General features: G+C 43.2%; 2 protein-coding genes across 6 annotated transcripts in view; one reads left to right on the top strand and one right to left on the bottom strand.

Moving 5' to 3' along the window:
• btbd7 (BTB (POZ) domain containing 7) overlaps nt 1-9,298 on the bottom strand; it is a 33,654-nt gene extending 24,356 nt beyond the window's left edge. Inside the window, exon 1 of the mRNA XM_083633621.1 lies at nt 9,010-9,298. The gene's annotated coding sequence lies outside the window, so the exon portion shown is untranslated. The remainder of the gene's footprint in view (nt 1-9,009) is intronic.
• An 8,124-nt stretch (nt 9,299-17,422) lies between these two features.
• Nucleotides 17,423-25,430, top strand: part of unc79 (unc-79 homolog, NALCN channel complex subunit) — a gene marked incomplete at both ends in the record, with an annotated part of 44,655 nt that continues 36,647 nt past the window's right edge. For all 5 annotated transcript variants that reach the window (XM_083633812.1, XM_083633811.1, XM_083633810.1 and 2 more), the window contains 3 exons: nt 17,423-17,444; nt 19,527-19,647; nt 24,129-24,442. In XM_083633812.1, the coding sequence (XP_083489938.1) occupies nt 17,423-17,444; nt 19,527-19,647; nt 24,129-24,442 (457 nt within the window). The remainder of the gene's footprint in view (nt 17,445-19,526; nt 19,648-24,128; nt 24,443-25,430) is intronic.

Raw genomic sequence — 25,430 nt, 5'->3', positions numbered from 1 at the left:
TTTTAAAAGAATAACCGCTCACCTTTTGGCGCAACTAAGATTCCGATATAATAAGGTTGCCCCATGCGACCCTACCTGTGCCTTCAAAGTGCAGAAATAAGGTGAGCTTAATGCCCGACAGATTTCCAAAATAATTTTGGCTAGGGCATGGGAGGACTCTTTCATTAGTGAAGTCTTGAGACGACCACGATGGAAAGTCAAGTCAAGTCAAGCAATTTATTTGTATAGCACATTTCATACACAGATGCAGTTCAAAGTGCTTCACATAAAATGGATGACATAAGAAAAAATAAAAAAAGAGGATAAAATAGACATTTCATAGTCTGAAGGAAAAGGCTATCATTCAGTGCTTGACAGCGTTACATCTTCACATCATTACTTTGTTGTTTTATAAACAACATTCATGAGAAACGTCAAGTTTGAAAAGCCGGATGAGTGCAAGTGCATCACATCACACAAAATACAAAAAAAAATACAATAATCTGGGCAGCCGGCGCATCTCCAAAACATGATCAATATACTCTGAAAACCTTGTGTTCAAGATAAGGAGAGAAGTGAGACCGCATAACAGTCATGACTTTACCCCCGCCTGCTCTCTCTTTTCATATTGTTCCTAGCTGTCTGACAGACTACTGTGCCCCTCATTAAGTAAACATACTGTCAACCAATCAGGGCATTCATTAAAATCTGGGAATATGTCATTTATACAGGAAGGTGGATTGGATATCAAAATCAGTTTGATTCTGCTGACAAACCAGACGGATACAGTAACTTCTCAAATGTCCACAGCACTGACAGTTTGGGTAACTTTATATACGCCCTTTGTTAAACATTACCATTGGGTAATGTGATTCTCATTGCACCCGGCCTTTAAATAACTCAATGCAGAAACAGTCACATGTATATAGGCCCTGTCTCTGTCCTAGGTGAGGCCGGGCCGGCCAGAGAACTGCAGTGTGATGGTCGATCTGCTTTATCTCAGACTGCTAGTTACTTTTTTCTGCCTACCATACTAATAAATCACGCTGTCTGCCCCTGTAGAGCAGCACTCTAAGCAGCCCCCCCCCCCCAGACACACACACACACACACAAATATTTGTTGATCTTGATTTCATTAGACTAGTTTAAATAAGACAATCTTCAGGGAAATCATTTGGACAAAATTAGAAATTGAATTTGAATATGTAGGAGAGAGGAGGAAGTCTTGTTTACAAAAGAGGGTAGGGGGGGGTCCTCCAAGGAGCAGAGGAAAGACAGAATAAGACAATACAAGCATCACATCAGTAGAACAATACACTACCTCCCAGCAGCGACACAGACCCACAGCTTAAACCCATTCAAATGAGTGAACCAAATTTAACTTTAGCTGCAGTGCAGGATTCTAAAAGCATAATTTAGGACAGCTAGTTCCTTGAGAACCAAGCGGCAGCACTGGCACTGTTCAATAAGAAGCATCACCACCATCATGTTTGTGATCCTGAGGAATAAAGAGGCGTTTCTGTGGGTTAGACTCCATCCTGTTTGTGATCCTGAGGAATAAAGAGGCACTTCTGTGGGTTAGACTCCATCCTGTTTGTGATGCTGAAGAATAAAGAGGCATTTCTATGGGTTAGACTCCATCCTGTTTGTGATCCTGAGGAATAAAGAGGCGTTTCTGTGGGTTAGACTCCATCCTGTTTGTGATGCTGAGGAATAAAGAGGCGTTTCTATGGGTTAGACTCCATCCTGTTTGTGATGCTGAGGAATAAAGAGGCATTTCTATGGGTTAGACTCCATCCTGTTTGTGATCCTGAGGAATAAAGATGCATTTCTATGGGTTAGACTCCATCCTGTTTGTGATGCTGAGGAATAAAGAGGCATTTCTGTGTGTTAGACTCCACCCTGTTTGTGATGCTGAGGAATAAAGAGGCGTTTCTGTGTGTTAGACTCCATCCTGTTTGTGATGCTGAGGAATAAAGAGGCATTTCTGTGTTAGACTCCATCCTGTTTGTGACGCTGAGGAATAAAGAGGCGTTTCTGTGTGTTAGACTCCACCCTGTTTGTGATGCTGAGGAATAAAGAGGCGTTTCTGTGTGTTAGACTCCATCCTGTTTGTGATCCTGAGGAATAAAGAGGCGTTTCTGTGGGTTAGACTCCATCCTGTTTGTGATGCTGAGGAATAAAGAGGCATTTCTGTGTGTTAGACTCCACCCTGTTTGTGATGCTGAGGAATAAAGAGGCGTTTCTGTGTGTTAGACTCCATCCTGTTTGTGATGCTGAGGAATAAAGAGGCATTTCTGTGTTAGACTCCATCCTGTTTGTGACGCTGAGGAATAAAGAGGCGTTTCTGTGTGTTAGACTCCACCCTGTTTGTGATGCTGAGGAATAAAGAGGCGTTTCTGTGTGTTAGACTCCATCCTGTTTGTGATCCTGAGGAATAAAGAGGCGTTTCTGTGGGTTAGACTCCATCCTGTTTGTGATGCTGAGGAATAAAGAGGCATTTCTGTGGGTTAGACTCCATCCTGTTTGTGATGCTGAGGAATAAAGAGGTGCTTCTGTGGGTTAGACTCCATCCTGTTTGTGATGCTGAGGAATAAAGAGGCACTTCTGTGGGTTAGACTCCATCCTGTTTGTGATGCTGAGGAATAAAGAGGCACTTCTATGGGTTAGACTCCATCCTGTTTGTGATGCTGAGGAATAAAGAGGCGTTTCTGTGGGTTAGACTCCATCCTGTTTGTGATGCTGAGGAATAAAGAGGCATTTCTGTGGGTTAGACTCCATCATGTTGGTGATGCTGAGGAATAAAGAGGCGTTTCTGTGTGTTAGACTCCATCCTGTTTGTGATCCTGAGGAATAAAGAGGCATTTCTGTGGGTTAGACTCCATCCTGTTTGTGATGCTGAGGAATAAAGAGGCACTTCTGTGGGTTAGACTCCATCCTGTTTGTGATGCTGAGGAATAAAGAGGCACTTCTATGGGTTAGACTCCATCCTGTTTGTGATGCTGAGGAATAAAGAGGCATTTCTATGGGTTAGACTCCATCCTGTTTGTGATGCTGAGGAATAAAGAGGCACTTCTGTGGGTTAGACTCCATCCTGTTTGTGATGCTGAGGAATAAAGAGGCATTTCTATGGGTTAGACTCCATCCTGTTTGTGATGCTGAGGAATAAAGAGGCGTTTCTGTGGGTTAGACTCCAAAGTGTGCCGGTCTGTTGAGTTGGGGGTGAGCGCAAAGGAGGGCAGTGCCATAGACTGCAAGGGCAGAGGCCGGCCTAGCTGGAGTATGTGTCTCTAATGAGAGGTGACAGCAGAAAGGCTCTGTCTTTCCACCCCCACCCATCTCTCGCACACACACACACACACACACACACACTTCAAACTGTTCACCTTGCCTCAGCCGGCTTGCAAAGGTATAACAGACAGACAGCAGCCTCCCACAGCACGTTAGGGTGAAGGCCTAAACAGACTCGTCCGTCAGAGCCTCGCCCCGCCCTCCCCGTATGACGGCGGGTGGAGCGCCGTCATACGGGGAGGGGGCGCCGTTGGCTGACGGGGGCTGCTCGAAAATGTGACTCAGCGGCGACGATACGTGCGTGACGTCAGCAGTCCTTACCGTCCTGATCGTCGTAAAGTCGTCTTTGAAGGATGATGTGTTAGATTATAACAAACTAGTTGTGTGGCTTAGCCTTCCCAAATGTTGAGGGTCGTTTTTTAGAATTTAATACATAGAATTGGGAACGTTGCATTCAATTTCATTCAGACTGCCTTGCACTCAATCGCCGCCATTTTCCAGGAGGGAAGGTGTAGTGACGTCCTAGCGTGTAGGGCTCGCTGGCGCCGGCAGACAGCGAGACGGCTCCAATTCGAGGCGGACGGACGAGTCTGTTTAGGCCTTTATGGTATACAGGTATAACAGACATACAGCAGCCTCCCACAGCGCGTTAGGGGTTAGGGTAGTCTCTTCGCAGACTCAAATATTAAGTTGAATGGCTGCGCTCCGCATACTACATAAATGAGTGTGTGCCGCTTCACAGCCACAGCTGGTATTTGAGGGCGGGTCTGGAGGGCGTTGAAATTGAATGAGTGACAGGTCGTAGCACCAATGAGAGAGGTTCGAAAAATGGGCTGCGCCTCCCGTGCCATCACTGATCGCAAAATCGTTACCGATTGGTGAAGGCTGAATCCACCACTGGCCACTCACTGGCCAAGTGAACGGTTCACTTCCTACACCAGCTGGCTGAGGGGAGTGTCCCAGACCCAGAGAGAGATCTGCAGCATGCAGTAACATAGTGTATCAGCGTAAGAACTCTCATGGTCTGGCGTTGAGACTAGGGTTAGGGTATACAGGTATAACAGACAGACAGCAGCCTCCCACAGCATGTTAGGGTATACAGGTATAAAGGTATAACAGACAGCAGCCTCCCACAGCACGTTAGGGTATAAAGGTATAACAGACAGTAGCCTCCCACAGCACATTAGGGTTAGGGCCTGTGTCCACCTAGCGTCTTTTTCCGACGTTAAACGCTGGGAGTGCGCTGGGGAGCGCTGATTCCAGTGCACAATATACAAGGAAGCAGTCTCAAACTAACGTTAGTTCAGTGCGGTAGTAGCTTGCTAGCTGTCAGCTATCACAACAACACAGAAGCTATAACAACACAGGTAGGCTACGCTATTAAAAGCAGTAAGCACAACACTCACCAGAAATATTAAGTGTCTAGCCAATCTGCTCCCACAATTGAGCCTTTCTGTCTCTGTTGCGATAGTTTCTCCATATGATTAGTTGCCAGAAAAGGAGCACCCGACACCAGCGTCTTTCTGAAAAGTTAAATTATTCTCAGCTGGGAGCGCTGGGAGCCGGCGCACAAAAACGGCGGAGCGCTCTGAAAATAGACGCTGGGTGCAGCGCACTTTCTCTAGACGTCCGTGTGCGCTCGCATACGCTCTACCCCCATTGGAAACAACTGAAAAAAGACGCTGGACCTGAGGAAAAGACGCTAGGTGGACACAGGCCCTTAGGGTATACACAGGTATAAAGGTATAACAGACAGTAGCCTCCCACAGCACGTTAGGGCATACAGGTATAAAGGTATAACAGACAGACAGCAGCCTCCCACAGCACGTTACCATAGAAAAATGCTTGGCACAAGCACAGGACCGATGTATTATTCAAATGACAGTGAAGTCACTTTATCAATGATTTATATGGATTTCTTCATCATGGCTAGAGAAAAGGGAATAAGTTGGTGCACGGTTCTCCTTTCCTAATCCTCTTCTCAAACATCTCAGACACACACACACACACACACACCTCTAAAGAGACCATCACCCCATGCCACAACTCAGCTAAGTAAATAGACACACAGCCAGCCATTTGAATCAGAGCAACAGTAGAGATCCTATCAAGACCACGGTACCATTTAACTCAAAGTTTTCCATGTTAGCCTTATAGTGTGCATAATAGTCTACAAATCTAAAAAGCAGCAACACCCCAAACCTCTTTCTTCATATCTGAGACACCGTGTGCTTCTTTCACACCGTTATTCTCAAATGGCACAAAAAACCTAGCAAAAAACCTGGGTACTGAGGAGTTCTCCAGACCCACTGAGAAAATAAGTCCTATATGAAGCGATGGTAAAATCACTTCCTTTGACAGTCCTGTTTGTTTAGAACAGTGACACAGCATCTCATCTTTTTACAAAGGGCTGTTTCTAAAGTGCCTGAATGAAATAGCAGCAACAGAATAGGGCTGGGCGATAATTCAATATCATCGTTTATCGTCTTTCAGTAGAATCATATCGTGATGATATGAAGATATTTTAATATCGTGACACACATGTCTGCTGTCTGAACTGATGATGACAAGCAAATTTTACACAAAATGAAGTATGAAACATTTCTAAGGGATATTATTTAAATAATTTTTATTTTGTTTGACATTATCATTCAGTTGAACTGGACTTAACACGATTTTGCATACATGAGCCATATCGTGATAGATATCGAAACCAGAAAAAAAAACTTTGTGATTATCGTGATATTGATTTCAACCATATTGCCTAGCCCTACAACAGAAATACAGAAATATATTCCCACCACATTTTCCCGTTCTAAAATGACACAGTAGCTTTAAGTGCTCTCAATGTGTCAAAGCTCTCACAAATATGCCTCTTACAGTACGTTTAATTTCTACTACTGGGAATTTTTATTCGACAATTTCAGGTCAATTGTTAACATGTTATTAGCTTATGATGTCCCATCATGCTAAACCCAGAGGAAATGCGAATAATTTAGTTTCTGTACTCAAATATCAGGAGAGAAAGATGACTGATTGTTAAGGAATCGCCTAATAATCTGGGGGTCTTGCCCAATTAATACCACAAAAAATGCAACTCCCAAACTAATCCCTAGTTAGACTCCCAGCTCATGATAAATCTAGGAGCATAAAACACTTTTGTATAAAACGCCTGCGTTTTCTGCTGTCACATAAGCTGTTAAATGACCAGTAGGGAGAGTTATCCATTATGTGCTTTGCTAACCAAGCTGGCCAAAACTCCTGCCTGAGACTGTAGACTGTAATTGTAGACTGTAATTGTAGACTGTGTGACTCTTTGGATATTTGATACAATCATAGGCGCTCTAAAAGGGTCATAATAAGCAATGCAGCGCGGAGGGGCAACCAGAACATTCCAACACAGAGTGACCTCCGCAGTGTTGATGTGACTGCCACAGCAAGTCGTACAATGGATTGGAATATTTAACACAGCCGGAAACTAAAGCAAATAAATAATGATGATGTCATCATTCATCTATCTGAACAGATAGCCAAAGAGACAAAAGTCAGAGGCAGAGCAGACTGCTGCTTACCTCTGCAATGCTTTTGCCAATCAGGCCAATCAGAACAGTGATTTTTTTTTACCTTTATTTATACAGGGGAGTCTCACTGAGTCTCACAATGCTGTCTTTTTCAGGAGTGCCCTGTTCACATTCACACACATTCACACCACTGAGCAGCTCCACTGGAGCGGTTGGGGTTAAGGGCCTTGCTCAAGGGCACCTCAGTGGTGGTAATGAGGGAGGGGCAAGCAAGCACTGCTTTTTCACTTTCCGCACCCAGATTTATCCTGCCGGTCACAGGGATTGAACCAACGACCTTCCCGTCACAAGCTCGCTTCTCTAACCATTGGGCCACCACTGCACCCCTCCAGCCATTCAACTGATTACAGTCTCTGCCAGGAGAGCTACAGGAAACTATCAGAATAGACTGGAAAACAGAAATACACAGAAAAAATAACAAAGAGATACAGAGGAAAAGTGTTAATGTCACCATGATGACTCAGGGTGGGGAGCCTCTGGATTATCCTGTGTCAACCAACAATGTGAGCCACAGTGCTGCATTTGGCATTTCACAGAGTTACTTGTCAGACTCTTCCAATTTCTAGCTCTAAAGGCCATGATGATACACAAGCAACACATGAGATTTACAATTGACATTACCAACCATAATAACCAACACATGGTGAGTGCTGTTATCTGCACATTTTGTGAAGAAAGATGCCATACCTATCATAGGTAATATTGCCCATCTGGCTCCATTGCTCCAAAATGTTTACTTAAGAGTCCTGACCTTTGGGTCAAGAGATGACAATATCTGATGGGACAAAGAAAATGGAGGATATACTCAGCTTGCAAAGCAACACTCAACAGGGGAATCTTTTCAATAAAGAAACGCACAGTGCGCGCACACTTAAACACAGCCAGACAGTCTATCTCCAGAGAATGAATGGCAGCCCAGGAAACAATGAGAGCTTTTTTAAGAGCTCTCTCTCTCTCTCTAATGCTCCTTGTTGAGTTTTCTGTCGGACTGGCCAGTGTAAACAGCATTCAGGCCAAAGTCCAGCTCATACAAGTAAGGCAAGTAAGTACTTGCAAGCACAGAGCCTCTTGTGCACTCCTCCTGAGTATGTAAATCCAATAATGACATGTGATTATATGGGCCTGGAGCCGGAGCACTGACACGACCTGGTGAAATAAATGAGCAACCTAAACACTCCAGAGCACAGCCGTCAGCCAATGCAAAAGACAGGCAGGCAGGCTACCTTTCAGAAGAAGACAGGCTGTGCAGAACGCTGAGCCTAAACACAATTTCAGTGAGATTACCCCAGGATTACCACTTATGGGGCCGCTGTGCTCGCCATTTAAATGAGACACACACACACACACACACACACACACACACACACACACACACACACAAACAAAGTGTATTGTCGTCGAACACAATGAGTATTAAAACTGCATAGGATGGGAGGGGGAGTCCTTTATGGTAGGTGAGTAATAATATAGCCAATGGCAAGATAGGATGCCCACTTCTATAAAAATTAATAAAACCTATAGCAATTACTGAAGCAGCCCACTTCAATTTTAACTGCCTATTTGAATATGGGTAGACAGTGATAAGCAAATGAGGTAACCTTTCACCACAAGTAGGCTATCAACTGCAATAGCCAGATGACAGGCTACATTGTTGCCATAGCACAACCTATCAACAACTCTTTGACACAGTAGCAATAAACTGCAACATGTAGGCTGATCTGCTACATGAACATCTACATCCAACCCACACTTTTCCATCGATATAGCCTACTGGAAATAAAATAATTGTGTATATAAAAATAATTTAAGCTACAAAGGCTTTGTTAGTAGCATAGGATCACGGAGCTATTGTTGCTATAAGGCTATCGATGCTCAGCGGAAGCCTTGGCAAAAGTGGTTATAAGAGAAAAAAAAATAGGTGGAATGTTTGTCTCAGCTTATGAAAAAATAAACAGCTGTCCAAAAATGTCGCCACAGCCTAGCTAGAGGAATCATATCCACAACAGCCCTGTAATTAGTAGCATATCAAGAGGCTAGGGAGTAGGGTAGGCTATCTAGGCTGTGTCGCTTTGACTTCACCCATAGGAAGCAGCGATTTAACGCTACTTCGAGCAGGAGGCGATGGAACTGTGGAAAAGCTGGCGTTTAATATATTTACCACAAAGTCGATGGCGTTTTGTGCATTCTTCTTCTTCTGATCACCTCGTAGTTCACCCAGTACTCCCGACCCAAGTTGTCCCTGGCAGAGAGGGGGAGAAAAAAATGCAGCTCAACACCTTCTTTTTCCAACTCAGTTCATTACGCACGGCTCGACGTCAACGGCCACCACAGTTGATCTCTAATCTGCTACAATTCTCACTTGCATCGACTTTTCGGTGGATTTTCTGTATTTCCCCGACAATTATAACTAAACTAAACCCGTTTTTGTTCTCGCTTCGGCTAGGTATTTCCCCTTAGTAGCACAACGCCTTGTTGGGTGGTTGTTATGGCCTATCCCATATCCCAACGCCACCAATGTAAAGCTAACCAGAACATATAACACAGGGCTTCCGGTCATGATTTTCAAAAATAAATAATTTTTGTAGTAGTTAAGTTAAGTTATCCTTTATTTATCCCCTTGGGGAAATTCATCCTCTGCATTTGACCCATCCTCTACTAGGAACCTTCCTAGAACTAGGAGCAGTGGGCAGCCACTGTGCAGCGCCCGGGGACCAACTCCAGTTCTTTTGCCAGTACCTTGGTCAGGGGCACTGACAGGAGTATACCCTAACATACATGTCTTTCTTGATGGTGGGAGGAAACCAGAGCACCTGGAGAAAACCCACACGGACACAGGGAGAACATGCAAACTCCACACAGAAAGGACCTGGGACGGACCGGGGTTCGAACCCGGGACCTTCTTGCTGTGAGGCAACAGTGTTAACCACTGAGCCACCGTGCCATCCTCGTAGTAGTAGTACTAGTAGTACTCGTAGTAGTAGTACTAGTAGTAGTAGTAGTAGTGTTGTTGTTTTTGTTGTTGTTGCTGTTGATGATGATGATGATGATGTTGTTGTTGTTGTTGTTGTTGTTGATGATGTTGATAATGTTGTTGTTGTTGTAACTTAAAACGAGTCAATTCAATATAGGCAGGATTGCAAGAGGAAAGATTCTAGCACTAAACATAACCACAATATTCTTATATGAAAATAGTTCATTTTAACATAGAGCTCTGTGATAACTTCAGGTACAGGCCAACTCAGCCAGAGAAAGCCCCCTCCAAACACTCATGACAAGTTATGCTTTTATTTTGGATGCAAAATCACCTCACTTCCTGTATTTTTGGGTCTATCGCTGGCTAACTTGACACATTGCATAGCTCAGTCAGTGAAGAGGCCCGACAGTACTCCAGGCAGACTATGTGCAATAATAGCAATAATACATTTACGAGCGCCCTCTAGCGGTTCATTTAAATAAGTGATTATTATACTACAACGTCCTCTAGCTATTTACATGTAGCCTGTTCAGGGCTGTTAGTTAAGATGAATTCTATTCTATTCTATTCTATTCTATTCTATTCTATTCTATTCTATTCTATTCTTAAATTAAAGTACGTATTTATGTTGTTTCCCTCCTTCAAAATACCATATAACTTGCATCACCTTGATATTTGATGATGTTATGAATTTAGGCAATGTAAGTTTATAGCCTGAAAAAGTATATCAACTCTAATTAATTGTTCATATGAAAAGACGAGTAGGTTTTTGTTTGTCATAGGCTACCTACTTGACAGTTTCGACTGCTGACTAGTGACTTCCTGCAGTCTTCTTCAGAGATATGATCAATTAATTAGCCTACTGTTAATTAAAGTTAGATTAAATGAACTGTTTGGACTAACCTATATCAACTCTATTCCTCAAATAAAATCGCTGGGTTTACACCACGGTTTACACCCCCTGATTCGATCCGATCCGATTCGATTCTATGCTATGCTATGCTATGCTATGCTGTGCTATTCTATTCGGAATGTCAACAAACTCTTCATTTTTAACTGCGCCTCCTTCATGTGGCTGCTGTTGGAATTAGTCTTAACATTTGTTCGTTATCTAGTTTTGACTTTATATTATCTCCAAACCCTATATTAGATTCCTGTACGAATTTTACAATTTAGTTAATTAAAAATGCAATTGTGAAATGCAGAAAGGCGGACGCATACCAAAACCCAACGAGGTGCAGCCTTGCGGAATACTAGTACATAATATATAAGAAATTAAAGTGTATTACCGGGACTTTATTATGTAACGCTGAAGCTACAGTGGCCTGCAGGGAGAATAGTTGGCTGGCTCGAGCTACAGCTGATTGAAGTTCCATTGACTGCCAATTGAGGGCGACACAATACATATAATCTGTATTGTGGGCCTCTTGTCTTAAGTCCTGTAGATAGAGGTAATGCTTTTGACAATTATGTGGATGGGTTTATTTTATATTTTATATATATATATATATATATATATATATATATATATATATATATATATATATATATATATATATATATATATATATATATATATATATATATATGTGTGTGTGTGTGTGTGTGTGTGTGTGTGTATATAATATATATATATAATATATATATATACACACACACACACACACACACACACACACACACACACTCACATATATTATCATCACTATATAAAAGGGGGCTGGGGCTCTGTTTGTTTCTCTGTCTGTCGTCCCACTGATGATATCATCAGTGATGTCAGAAATTCACTCTCTCACACACACACAAAGTCCCACTGATGATGTAATCAGTAATGTCATGAATTGTGACATCATCAGTGATCTCAGAGGCATTGTGGAGAGGGAGAGAGGAGAGGGAGAGAGAGGGGGAGAGACTGAGGGAGAGAGATGGAGACATTGTGCACGCGCCAATAGGGCAGGCAATAGGGCAGGCAAGGCCACACAGCAGCCGAGCTGCGGGCAAGGCTGCGCAGCAGCCGAGCTACGAATGCGAGCTGCAGGGCCAGCCCGGCAAGCTGCAGGACGAGCAAGGCTATGCGACACTATGCGCGCTCGATGGCCAGCTCGGCCGCTACGTGGCCTCGTCTGCCCTATTTGCACGTGTGGGTGTGTGTGTGTGTTGTGTTGCTCACTAAAATTTGTGATGTCACAATGCCTCCGTATGTGTGTGTGTGTGTGTGTGTGTGTGTGTGTGTGTGTGTGTGTGTGTGTGTGTGTGTGTGTGTGTGTGTGTGTGTGTGTGTGTGTGTGTGTGTTAGCCTGGGTAAACCCAGCCCCCACGTGACCTGCTCTCAGACCTGCTCTCAGTCACTACTACTTGTGACTGTAAGCAGGGTAAGCCTGAGAGCAGGTCACTGGGGGCTGGGTTTACCCAGGCTATGTGTGTGTGTGTCTGTGTGCCCCCCATTATGAATACACTGATGAAATCATCTGTGTGTGTGTGTGTGTGTGTGTGTGTGTGTGTGTGTGTGTGTGTGTGTGTGTGTGTGTGTGTGTGTGTGTGTGTGTGTGTGTGTGTGTGTGTGTGTGTGTGTGTGTGTCCCTATGACATCACTGATCAGTCATGTGATCAGTCTTGTCACAATGCCTCCTTGTGTGTGTGTGTGTGTGTGTGTGTGTGTGTGACATCGCTGATCAGTCTTGTCACAATGCCTCCTTGTGTGTGTGTGTGTGTGTGTGTGTGTGTGTGTGTGTGTGTGTGTGTGTGTGTGTGTGTGTGTGTGCGCGCCCTTATGACGTCACTTTTGACATCATCCCTGATGACATCACATCATTAGCTAATTAGCCTAATCCGGCTCCGTCAGTCACACACCCTTTACACACCCTGAAGGTTTCAGCCCGATCACACATAAAATGACATAGCTGTGGCAGAACACAGAACTGGAAACAAACAAATCCCCCATACTCAATTATAATAAATATATACAGTAATATTCATCATTACTCTATTGTGATATTATAATTCACATAATCCATGATCAAAATATGTCATCTATCAGCATATGTGAACTAACGTTGACGTTATCTATTTCCATCTTTGCTCTTTTTATCGTATGAATGCCTGAAACATACCTAAAAGTTTGCAGTAATGTTGACGTTGTCTGTTGTTGAATCCTCTTTTTCCCATTATTTATTTTATTTTAGATCGGACAGTAGGCAGACAGGAAAGGTGAGGAGAGAGAGAGGGGGATGACATGCGACAAAGGACTGCAGGCCGGATTCGAACCCGGGTTGGCCGGGCGAAGGACCTAGCCTTTGTGCTACGCATGCTGCCAGGTGAGCCACCAGGACGCCTCTTTTTGCAATTTGATAAAACAATTACATTTCATTTCCTTATCTGATATGATCAACTAAGGATGAGTGGAAAACAACAGTTGCATGTTCATTATGATTTAGTTCTACTATTGTCTGGAAGGTGTAATGGTGTTTTATTTTTATTTATTTTATTTTATTTTATTTTATTTTATTTTATTTTATTTTATTTTATTTTATTTTATTTTATTTTATTTTATTTTATTTTATTTTATTTTAAGTCAGTGGGTGTTGAAGCTCAGTCTCACAGAAGAGGCCAGATTTCTCATCCTGATGAGCCTGGTCGGTATGTTGATGTTTACTTCAGTGTTTTTGATCCATGGTAGTGACTCCTCCCAGGAACAGCGATGGGAATTGGATAAAAACGGCAACTATCTGTGAGTATCTCACAGGATGTGAAGAGATCTTTCCAACAGGACCCAGCGAGCAGAGGGATGTTTTCTGTTCTTAGGCGTCCCCCACTGACTGGGCCCATGGCTCAGATGAAGGCCGCTCAGAAGAACAACAGGTCAAGCATCTACAGCAAGCCACCAAAGGATAACATCGGGCCTGTGGTAGGAACGGTCTTTGTGTGAGGTTGAATGAATGTATGAAAACACGCTGCTGCAACAACAGGGACTATCTGGTTCTCTGTTAATGTATTTGCATGTGCTTAGCAGTTGGGTGCTCAACTAAGGTTAATCAAATTTGGAAAAGCAATGGATCTCCAAACAAATATAAACCAGTGAACCAGTTCTCAACCTGGGGTCTAGGGATCACCAGCAATCCTTGAGGTTCCAGGGGTCCCCAGCAAATGGATGAATTGTTAAATGTCAGCACTGTTTCATTTACCATAAGTGAACACAATAGATAATGTAGAAGAATGGCTATTTGGATTATCATGTCACTGTTAGCTACAAGAGAATAATGGAGTGATCATGGAATGATTCTCTTGATTCTCTCTTGTTTTTATTGTTTGGAACAAAACCAAACAGTAAAAAATGGTCTCAGATTTGGATCAGAGAGAAAAAGAATCTCATCAAATGGGCTGTGTGGACTACATTAGGGTTCCATGATATGAAAAAGGTTGAGATGCACTGCTATAAACAGCACAGCTAAGTTCATCTGAGAAGCCCGTATCTGTGATCACTTTACTGCCTCTGATGCGAGGAATTCAAGCAAATTGTGTTCCCCAGCCCGCAGAGAGGCACAGATGTTTTATTCATGTCTTATCCATAAGTCAGTGCAAAGCTTCTGTAAAGGGATCCTGTGATGGAAGTGAAACACAGTGCTCAGTGTTAATGTCTTATAAATCTGCTGAGCTGTCTCCAGGGGGATGCATAGGTTTTCACGGTGTGGCCACTAGGGGCCAAGGCGTCTTGAGGGTCTGTTCGTATGTCTGTCTCTATGTCCGTCCGTCCTCACAAAAGAAAGTGGCCAGGTCGTCGATGATGTCACACCGATGACACCGAGCAATTGGAGATGTCATCGGCGATGAAAAAAGTGGCCAGGTCGGTGATGATCTCGACTCATAGAGTTCTCTGTGACCACAAAAGAAAGAAAGTGGCCAGGTCACCGATGATGTCACACCGATGACACCGAGGAATTGTGATGTCATCGGTGATGATGTCATCAGTGAGTGATATCATCGATGTCATCAGTGATGTCACTCGAGCAATTGTGATGTCATTGGTGATTATGTCATCAGTGATGTCACTCGAGCAATTGTGATGTCATTGGTGGTGATGCCCTCAGTGATGTCGCTTGAGCAATTGTGATGTCATCGGGGATGATGTGATGAGCCCCTAGTGGCCACGCGGCATCAAAGTTACGCCGTTATTAGACTCTGCGGTGCTTTCTTTCCTCTTTTTTCTTTTTTACAAAGCCTGGCTGGAGTGAATGCCAGAGTTCCAGGGGACAGAGGGGGCTTGATGGTAGGAAGATGGAAATGAAAGCTAGCCTATAGTGTTGAATCGTCTGATGAGATGTGATATCATGAACCTCAGTCAACCTGCACATGATGACAGGAGAGGACAGACATTAAAGGAATAGTTCACCCAAAAATGTTAATACTGTCATCATCTACTCACCCTCATGCCAGTTGAAAGAAATACAGCTGAAGTTTGTCCATATAACACACAGTTTGCCAGCACAACTTGAGAGAGAAAACAGGTCCCCATTGACTTCAGTACAATACAACTGAAGTCAACAATACAACTGAAGTCAAGGGGGACCTGCTGTCTCTTGAGTTGTGCTGGCAAACTCCTTGTGTGTTATATGGACAAACTTCAGCTGTGTTTCAACTGGCATGAGACCATGAGTAGATGATGAATTTTCATTCTTGGGTGAACTGTTCACTATAAACTATAAGCAAGACTGCAGGTTTTACCAACCAAGCTCAATCTTTCCATCTGGATTAAGGTTAAACATTTTAAGGAAAACATAAGCACAAGATTTAAGGGTGTTTTGTGCAGCCGATCAGCAGGTGCATGTGTGTGTGTGTGTGTGTGTGTGTGTGTGTGTGTGTGTGTGCGCACGTGTGTGCTATGGGGATTCCTTTATCCAGCTGTATAGTTTGATTCCCAAATGCATAAGGGCGTCTATTAATCAGCCATTTCTCTGTATTTCTTCAATGGTTTTCTCACAGCAATCTCTTTTTATCATCGGTGTGTTTGCTGTGACACTCCTGGGCCCGGCTGGATGGATCATGCACCACATCCCAGTCTACAAGCAGAGACCACCTCCACAACCCTGACTGTTCTGCATGGAGAAGAATAAGAAGACATGTAGCCTACTATTAGTGTATGGAACTCATTCACTTGTGTAAAAGGTTAAAAAAAAGAGAGAGAGACTGAGAATATGGTGTTTGAAGCACAATGAAACTGTTGCCCTGTATAAAGAGTGTGATATATATTATTCCATCGGATGTTATATTTTATTTAGGCCATATGAACCATATAGGCTGATCCGGGTGCAAACAGTCAGCATAATGAAAAGGATGTTTGGAAAAATGTCTATTTAAACAGCAGAAGGTTGACTCCAGGAGTAGAGTCCAGAGACAGGATGTTGTTATCAGCTGGAGATCAGCTGGAAATGCTCCAGTAGTTTTTGGCACAAACATGGCTGATTGAGAAAGGGCTTGTCAGTCTCTCTAGCTGTGGAATCTGAAGTTTGTCTATCTTTACTTGCTTTGAGAGAAGTCAGATAGGGACCTTTAAAACCAAAAATCCTAAATACTCCAATCCTATCATAAGAATGTGAAGTGTCTGTCTGTGTGTCTGTGTGTCTGGCTGTGAGTGAGTGAGTGAGTGAGTGAGTGTTCGGCCACAGCTATGCCATTTTACTTGCGATCGCACTGAATCTTTCAGGAAGTGTAAAGACAAGAGCACCCCACAGGGGTGACTTCATAATTAGATAGGCTAATTAGGCCTGACTAAATGGGCAAAAATGGCTGATTTAGTGGTCAAAATGCCTCAACACAGGTTCAGCACCATGGAGAGCTCCAGAGTGGAGCAGCACACAGTGAGTGGAGTTTGAATCAGCCAGTGAAGTGGACTATGAAAACCCTCGGGACGGGTAATATAGGCCTAAAACTAAAACTAACTAGCCTTGACATCCTCCTCCTCACTAAACAAAAAGAGGAAAATATTGCCAAATAAGCAATGAACAAATATTAATCTATCTACAATAATGAAATAAAATAGGCTACATGTTAAAATATAGATTGCCATCAAGATACGTCATGGTTATGGTTATGACAATATGACAACCAACTGTTGCATGTTTAGTCCCATAATATAGGCCTAGGCTATATGAAGCACGGGGTGGGTGGAGGGGATACATACGAATATTTATTCAAAATGCGCGAGATTTCCCCTCTAATCAGCTCAGACCTGATAGGGTTCTTGCTCGAATTCTTGAATGACAATTTGTCAAAGACGGATCAGTCCATTTGGCAAGGTGTGCGGTGGCAGCATCTGTCTATCAAGATGCCTCTCTCGACGTAGAACAACAATTCTCCAGTCATCATCAAAGTGACTCAAAATGGGAGCTCGGTTTAATTCGGCAGAAGCCTCGTGGACTCGACTGTAATGCCGCTGAGAAGAATAAACCCACCGCACGGAGAGTGGTACAATCAAGCCGAGCCTGAGCTGCAAGGGGGAAGCTAGTCACTTTTTCACGACTGTGAGGGGGACACAACGCCGGCGAGGAACAAGACAAAAAACAATTGACAGTGTCGGTTTTGTGATTCCCGAAGTGTCTCCGAAATGTCTACGAAAGCAGAACAGTGTAAGTACGGCTCAGCGTGTTTTTCCTCTGTTGTCTTTGGCTTTGGAAACTAGATTTTTTTTCCCCCCTATATTATTTTTGTAGTCAAGAAAGCGAATGAGGGGAGCTGTCCTTGGTGATGAAACCGCGGTTGCCAAGGCAGGTTGCAACACGTCCTCTCACTGCAGAGGATGGCTGGAGGGCTCAGTGAGCAGGGCTGCGCTGTATTTCTCCTCATCTCAGTACAATATGGGTGGGAAACTGTAATGGCTATCACACATTCGTCATTGGTTTTGATTGACGGGTTGCGATAGGGTAAAAGCGGGGTGTGCTATTGGTCTCAAGGTCGACCTGACAGATTCTTTACTGAACAACATGGTGGCATTAGTCTGATCAATATTGTGTGTGTGTTCACACCAGCCCCCTGCTTGCGACACTGAGGGCTATTTGTAATGTCTTGCTCCTCCCTCCTCCTTTGAACAGGTGGACAGCAACCTGTATCAAACCACACCTTTAAAAGATTACCATAGATGCTCAGTAAGATATAGCCTACTAAATTAACTCCATACACTTTCTTCAGACAATTCTTAATTTACATCTAAATGAACAGACATATAGGGTCAAACCATCTGTTTGGGTCTCCTGCCTCAATAACCTAAACGTTGTTTGTTATTGTTGACACTGTTTTGTGCTCAACCTAGCCCTAACAAACCTTGAAATATTGCCACTGCTGAATTTGATCACAATTCTATACTATTAAACATGCTATTAAAACGTATGCCATTATACCGTACTTCAATAAATGTACTTCAACAAGTACAATTTTAGGACACAGTTTGTCTCAGAATGTTTCAAAAATGAATTGTTTGCCACTCATGTGTATCTCATTAACAACAAAGGAGCAAATTCTATGCATTGCACACACACACACACACACACACACACACACACACACACACACACACACACACACACACACACACACACACACACACACACACACACACACACACACACAAGAGCAGAGCAGTTGTGATTTAAGAGACTTGCTAAAACGTGCCTCAGCAGTAGTTGATGAGGGAAGGGGAAGCTCTCTCTCACTTCCACTCTACCCAGATCTTTTGAACTGGCAACCTTTTTGCTTTTCTAAGCAGTGGGTCACTGTCACCTCCAGGGCTCGTTGTGGCCTAGCTGCCACACAAAAAGGTCACCTGCTGTAGCAAGATAGCCAGAACGCCATGGGAACATACAGCCTTTGTTTAACTTGATCATTAGCCATACATGGAAACTGCTGTTGAGGGTCATATAGAGGTTAAAGGAACACTCTGCCCATTTTCAACCAGCTTTGTATCATTAGAACATCAGTAGTATATCAGAAAACTGTAAACTGTTTTGAAGTCTGTCATTTAATTTGACCGTTATTGAGTGTTAAAGTGTGGACCAGTGACATCACTGGTCCACACTAACTCAAATTAATAACCCATTAACTCAAATCAACTCTCAATAACTGTCAAACTAGATGAATGATGAATAGTTTGACAGTTATTGAGAGTTGATTTGAGTTAATGAGTTATTCATTTGAGTTAGTGTGGACCAGTGATGTCACTGGTCCACACTTTAACACTCCATAACTGTCAAATTAAAAAATCACAGTCATGTGACCTTCCGTGACATTTCCAGCCCCAGAAGAGAGTTCCCCTTTCATTTTCTCCATAGACATTTCAAAAAATCCTTATATAATGAGTTTTAAGGCTGGAACCAAGCCAACCCATGACCTACTGAATCGTGACTGACCATAAAACATTTCAGTTGGAGCAAAAACAAAAAATCAAATTTGATCTCCCCCCCTCCCCGAAATGTCTATGGAGAAAATGAATGGGGAACTCTCTCTTCTTGTCCTGGAAACGTCAAGGAAAGTCACGTGACTGTTGACAACTACACCAGAAACACGGCATCATGCATGTTGTACTATTTGTCTTTGTGCTCAGATTAAACCAGAATGTCTTAGAGAGCCTTTTCTTCTAGATTCATATTTCTGTTCTTTGTGATTATAGCCTCACTAGCAGTTGATTTGCTTGTTACTCTGCTCTTTATTTTGTCTAGTTGCTTCTAAGATACGATACTTGCAAGAGTATCACAACCGTGTGCAACACAATATTTACCCTGTGCCCTCTGGAACAGACATTGCAAATACACTGAAATACTTTTCCCAAACCCTGCTCAGGTAAGTACCCTGCGCTGGAGCCAACAGGTGAAGTAACAGACTGTAGAATGTTTTGAGATTTAGCTTCCTTCATTAGAAGATGACATAAATGAGGCAGCAAAGGTTTTTAGTGAGGGAAGTGGCCAGCTCCATCCTCTGTCTTGAGCTAACCTGCTTTGGGAGATAAGTATATGTTCTGCTTCTGCGGAAAGAGCCAGAGCGACTATAAATTGACTATTCAGATAAGGTGACCGAAGCAGAGATCCTATGGAGTTCTGGCTTTGTGTTCCTGTTGCTATGAAGCCTTCCCTGGGGTGGCCTGTTGCAGGGTCAGCCTGCTCCCCTGGGTGCTGTGAAAGCCCAAGGAAGAGCATGTTATTTGCTCTTCCACCACAGGTCAACTCGGGAGCCATTTTGAACACGGCCAATTTAGATTATGTGTAACTTCCCTGTTTCCAGCTAAGGTCTTCTTCTGTCAACTTACAAATGCAATGGTTAGATGCTTCTGTATGGGTTCTGCTTTCCAGGTTCAGGATGACTGCATAGAAACGTATACTACCGTTATTATTAGCTCATTTATGAAAAGGGTGGGATTAGGAGAGGTAAAACTTCTATGCCCCACTTTTAATATCAGATTAGGGTCCAATCTATTTGAGATTGGCAGTCAGCTTCAAGTCTACAGTGTATGCTTCAGCCCCATAAGGATTATTCCTCTATTGCAGCGGTTTTCAAAGTGTGAGGCGTGCCTCCCCTGTGGGGCACGAGACATCTTCAGGGGAGGCGTGAGACTTGGCCATGCTGGCTGAACAGCCTCCACCACACGAATCAGCCGGGGGCAGAGCGCCTCTGTTGAGGCGAGCTCATGCTGTCAGGGGAGAAACCAGGGAGAAGGAAATAGAGATTTCTTTAAATGCGTGTTTCACAAATACGATCGCGGCTGTTCTTTGTATGTACATCAAATACATATATGCTCATGTTTTTGTATCTGTTGGGGAGCTATTTCTGACTAATCTTACGAGATTTATGGGGTTGGGGAACTAACTGTCTATCCGTGCTGGCCAGCCTGCAGCACACAGTCCATAGTCAATGGGTTGAACATGCAGAGATCACATACACTCGATACACTGCACGGGGCGGTTATCCCGCTAGTTATAATAAAGATGTAAAAAAAAATAAAAAGATTAAAAGTCCTTCAGACTCAGAGTGGATACAAATGTATGTAAGTATGTAAGAAGATACTTGAAGAAGGATAAAGATGTTTAACAAATCTTAAAGGATATAGGATAAAGATGTCTACAACATTTTTGGAAGTGCCCCGAGTGGAGCATACAACAATAATGGCAATAATAATTATGGGGGGGGGGGCTAGCCTGGGTAAACCCAGCCTCCACGTGACCTCTATCTATGTGCTATCAGTCACAAGTCACATCTTGTGACTGATAGCACATAGATAGAGGTCACGTGGAGGCTGGGTTTACCCAGGCTAGGGGGGGGCAGCTGTCTATTTGTTCTCTGAGGGGAGGCTCACTCTGCCACACTTTGAGAACCCCTGCTCTATTGGATAGTTCTCAAATAGAGTGTCCTGGATACTTCATGCATTGCTGAAGGATTTAATATTTTCCTGAAGCTCAGTCTCCATCCATTTCTCACATGCAGAACAAATCATCCTCCCCATATGATGGAACATGGTCCACTCACCTCAGCAGAGATGCTGTCCCTATCAATATCCAAGAGCGTGGTCTATCAATTTGAGAGCATGATTTATGGATTTCATGTTCTTGAAACTTCTCCTCTTGGATTTCTTCTATGCGCTTAGATTTCTTCTGAGTGCAGAGAAGAAATCTAAGAGCAAAATTTGACAGATCTTTGTGTGTGCAAAAACCCTGTCAGATTTTGCTCTTGGATTTCTTCTCTGCGCTCAGATTCTTTTGTGCAAAAACCCTCTCAAAATTTTGCACAAAAAAATCCAACTGCAGAGAAGAAATCCAAGAGAAGTTTCACAAGCACACAGAACAGTTTGATTGTGAGGGCAGGAAATATGTCCAAGCAACAATACATTTGAGTCCAAGCACCTATTTGGAGCACAAGCAGATCAAATCTAAGTGCGAGCAGAGGCTATTTGCATGTGAGGGCGGGGTTTGAGGGAAAGCCTTACAGAATCTGTACGTTAAATCCATAAATGACGCTCTCCAATTGATAGACCGCGCGCTCTTGAATATGATATGGATGACATTCCATGTAGGTGTTTCTGTGGCCTGGGGTGAAGTACGAGAGAAGAGAGGAAAAAGTGTGGAGAGAGCGAGAAGACAGACAGTGGGACTAGTGAGGCTTGAAAAGTGAAGCTGGTATATCTCAAGTTCCTAGAGAGAAAAGAGTTCCTCAAAGACAGAGGATGGAACGGCCAAAATCAATTCATATGTCTTTGTAGGAAGGTTCAGCATATTAAGTATAGAAGCAGAAAAAGAAGGCTAAGACAGTTACCTGTGCCTCATAAAGAAGAGGCTTCACGATATGTAATATATCTTAAGGCAGGTAGGTGTTGTAGGTTCCAGACTTGGCCTCCAACCACTCAGCTACAAAGCTACTAGGAAGTCAAACTGCCGAGCTCTCTGCATCACTGAGCCATGGAATCAGTTGTGCTGACTTTATGATAAATGATATCACTTATTAGAATGTCTGTAGAGAACAGCAAACATAGCTAACACTGTTCCAAGATACTCAAGTTTGAAATGTAGCGCAGGACTTTTTATTTTTATTTTTTTAGATTGATTGTTAATTACAGAAGTGTGATTGTACTTTAACTCTTAGATAGAGAGCAAAATGAGAGTGCAAGGTTTGATAGTTAGTGTATGTCATATGTCTGTACCAGTGCATTTCTACATGTGTTTTGTGTGTTTGTGTCGTTTGTGTGTACGTGTGTGTGTGTGTGTGTGTGTGTGTGTGTGTGTGTGTGTGTGTGTGTGTGTGTGTGTGTGTGTGTGTGTGTGTGTGTGTGTGTGTGTGTGTGTGTATGTTCAATGTATGCGTGTGAGTGCGATGTCTATGTTCATTGTTCAAATTAATGATGTTTGTTATATGAGAAACGGGCAGTGAAAAAGTCATACTCTGTGAGGTACAGTCTGTAGCTGTGAGCTTCATAAGATGCTATTTCAAAACTTGCTGTTTTTTTAAGAAAGAACTTGAATCCCACAGAGTATAACTTTGAGGGGATGAGTCAGAAAATGTCAGGACTTGCATTCTGCTGTTGAGACTGTAAAACATGTTCTAGGCCTAATGTTATGCATCTAATGTTAGTGTTAGCTGGTATATCTTTACTGAAATCCCCTTACTCACTCGCCATGTGCCTCTAAGTGCTGTACCTCGACTTTTGTGAGTGACCTTTCAAAAAAACAAAAAACAAAAAAATATACAGCATTTTTAATCTGGGCGCTCATGATAAATCCCAATCATTTGTCTGATAGGACAGCTTAGCTATTGTGCAGTAAAAGAGCAATGCTCTCTGGCCCTCCCCTCCCACCCTCCTTCACCCTAGACGCTCCACAGTCAACCCGACTAGCCCCTGCTCCCCCCTCCCCTTCTAAAATGGAGTCTGTCCACACCACCTTCCCCAGGGGACAGCAAACACAAACGTCCATCCCCCATTAGCTCACAAACATAATGCTACCGGTCATCCCCCCTGATACAACCTATTCCTTTGTCATTATAGTTTCTCCTCTACCGTAGATTAGTTGTTACATTTATTTTAGAGACCTGAATCCATATGCCTGTTGGATCTCATTATCTCTCCTGATGATACTGGTGCAGTATCATAACGTATGCATACGGACATTATTTCTCTGGTGCAATAAACATGTGCTGTGACCTAGGAGCACTTGATCTAACCTCACACACATGTTTATTACTGGCTGAAGCATGTTTCAAAAGTGTCACCTCTGTATTTTCCCCAGACAATTTGGTGTCATTCCCATCCTTGACAGCCCCACTAAAGACAATGAAATTGAGTGAAAACTCGGCGGCCCATTGGCCTCTTTGCATGGTAGCCACTGAGCTGACTGATTGGAAGATGGCAGCCATCCAGGGACAATCATTTGCACTGTCCCTTTTTGGAGAAGTATGGGGTTGCCACTGAAAACATGCCATTTTTTATATTTTTGCTCCTTGTCACCAGATACGCATGAGATGCAGTGATCATTTTGCTCATGTTTTTTTGTTTTTCAAGTGCAAAGATAGACAAAACATGCTCAATTGAATTAAAAGTCACTCTGAACAGATCAAGCAGGGAGAAATTGCCCGTGCCTTCAGTGATATAGTGAAATAGTGAGACACTGCATCCTATGTGGGGTTTATCTGGGTTTGTTTTTTTTCTATTTACGCTGTCTCTGTAGTGCCATTTCAATGTAATGTGCTGTTTCTTTGTGTCTTTGTTGTCTCTTTTTTTCCCTTGTTCCCCCCCCCCACCCCCTCCCCTCCCTCCTCTCCCCTCCCCTCCCACCCCGGAGCAGCATTCTGTCCCGCACAGGCAGGAAGGAGAACCAGGAAGCTTCCAATTTGGCCGTGCCCATGACCATGTGTCTTTTTCCTGTGCCATTCCCACTCACCCCATCTCTAAGACCACAAGTCAGTTCCATCAACCCTACAGTTACTCGCTCCCTCCTTTACAGCGTTCTGCGCGACGCCCCGTCAGACCGCGGGGGGCAGGGGCAGCAGAGTCGGGACGCTCAGCTCTCAGAGTACCCCTCTCTGGACTATCAGGGCCTCTATGTGACCCTCGTGACCCTGCTTGACCTGGTGCCCCTGCTGCAGCACGGTCAGCATGGTGAGTCCAAGGCCCGGTGTGCCACCACCACCACCACTGTCTCTGTCCTCGTCATCCCCCGAGCCGTCTGGCCTGCATGACGCCACCGCTGCTTTTTGGCCTCGTTTGTAACGGGAAGAGAGAAGTCCCGCTGAGGATCTTTGAGGGATGCATGGGGGTGACTGGGAGCACGCTGGATCCCATCAACTCAGTTGTGCATAAGCGATTGGATACAGCAACACACATAGGCCTTCCTCTTCTGTGTATCATACTTGACTGCATGTGTGTTATGTGAAGTGGGAGAAATGTTTCACTCCTGTTGTGATGTGCAAATATATCGTTAAATGTAAAAGGTGCACAGATCAATGAAATAGTGTTCACGTAGGAATGACATTTTATTATAGAATGGGTCGGTAACGCTTTACAATAAGGGTACATTAATTAAGCATTAACTAACCTGCCTAATGGTTAGATAATGCTTAATAAGCATTAACTAACCCTTAATTGAGAGCCTTGACCATAAACTTGCTGTAACATTTGCCTCAATGACTTCATGCCTCAATCCAACCACAATAACTTAGTTAACATGAACACCATTAGTAAATGATTACTAGACACATTAGTTCAATGTTAATTAATGTACCCTTTTTCTAAAGTTTTATCAATGCATTTTAGAGTAAGTTGTTTCCACAGTGTTTTCCACGTGCTCAATGCTGCATCACAGTCAATGCTTACTCAATATTTTACCACTGTCTGTTAGAAAAAAAAGCATGAAAATCCATGTCCTTGACTAGAATGCTCTACTTTTGCTGAGGGGTAACTTTACTTCATTGTCCTCAACAGAGGTTCATATTTCAGATGGTCTCTCGATTCCCCACTGTTATAATATCTATTCACACATTATATTTTTATGGATTTTCATGGGATTTTTATATTGTAGCTGCATACAGTATATGAATACTGCATGTACAGTTAATTGAATGAGTGTCTGTGTATCTCTCTTTGTCTC

This window comes from Poromitra crassiceps (genome assembly GCF_964638095.1).
Source record: "Poromitra crassiceps genome assembly, chromosome: 3".
Classification (NCBI taxonomy): Eukaryota; Metazoa; Chordata; class Actinopteri; order Beryciformes; family Melamphaidae; genus Poromitra; species Poromitra crassiceps.
Note: the sequence above shows the minus strand (reverse complement) of the source record. Positions and strands in the feature narration are given on the sequence as shown.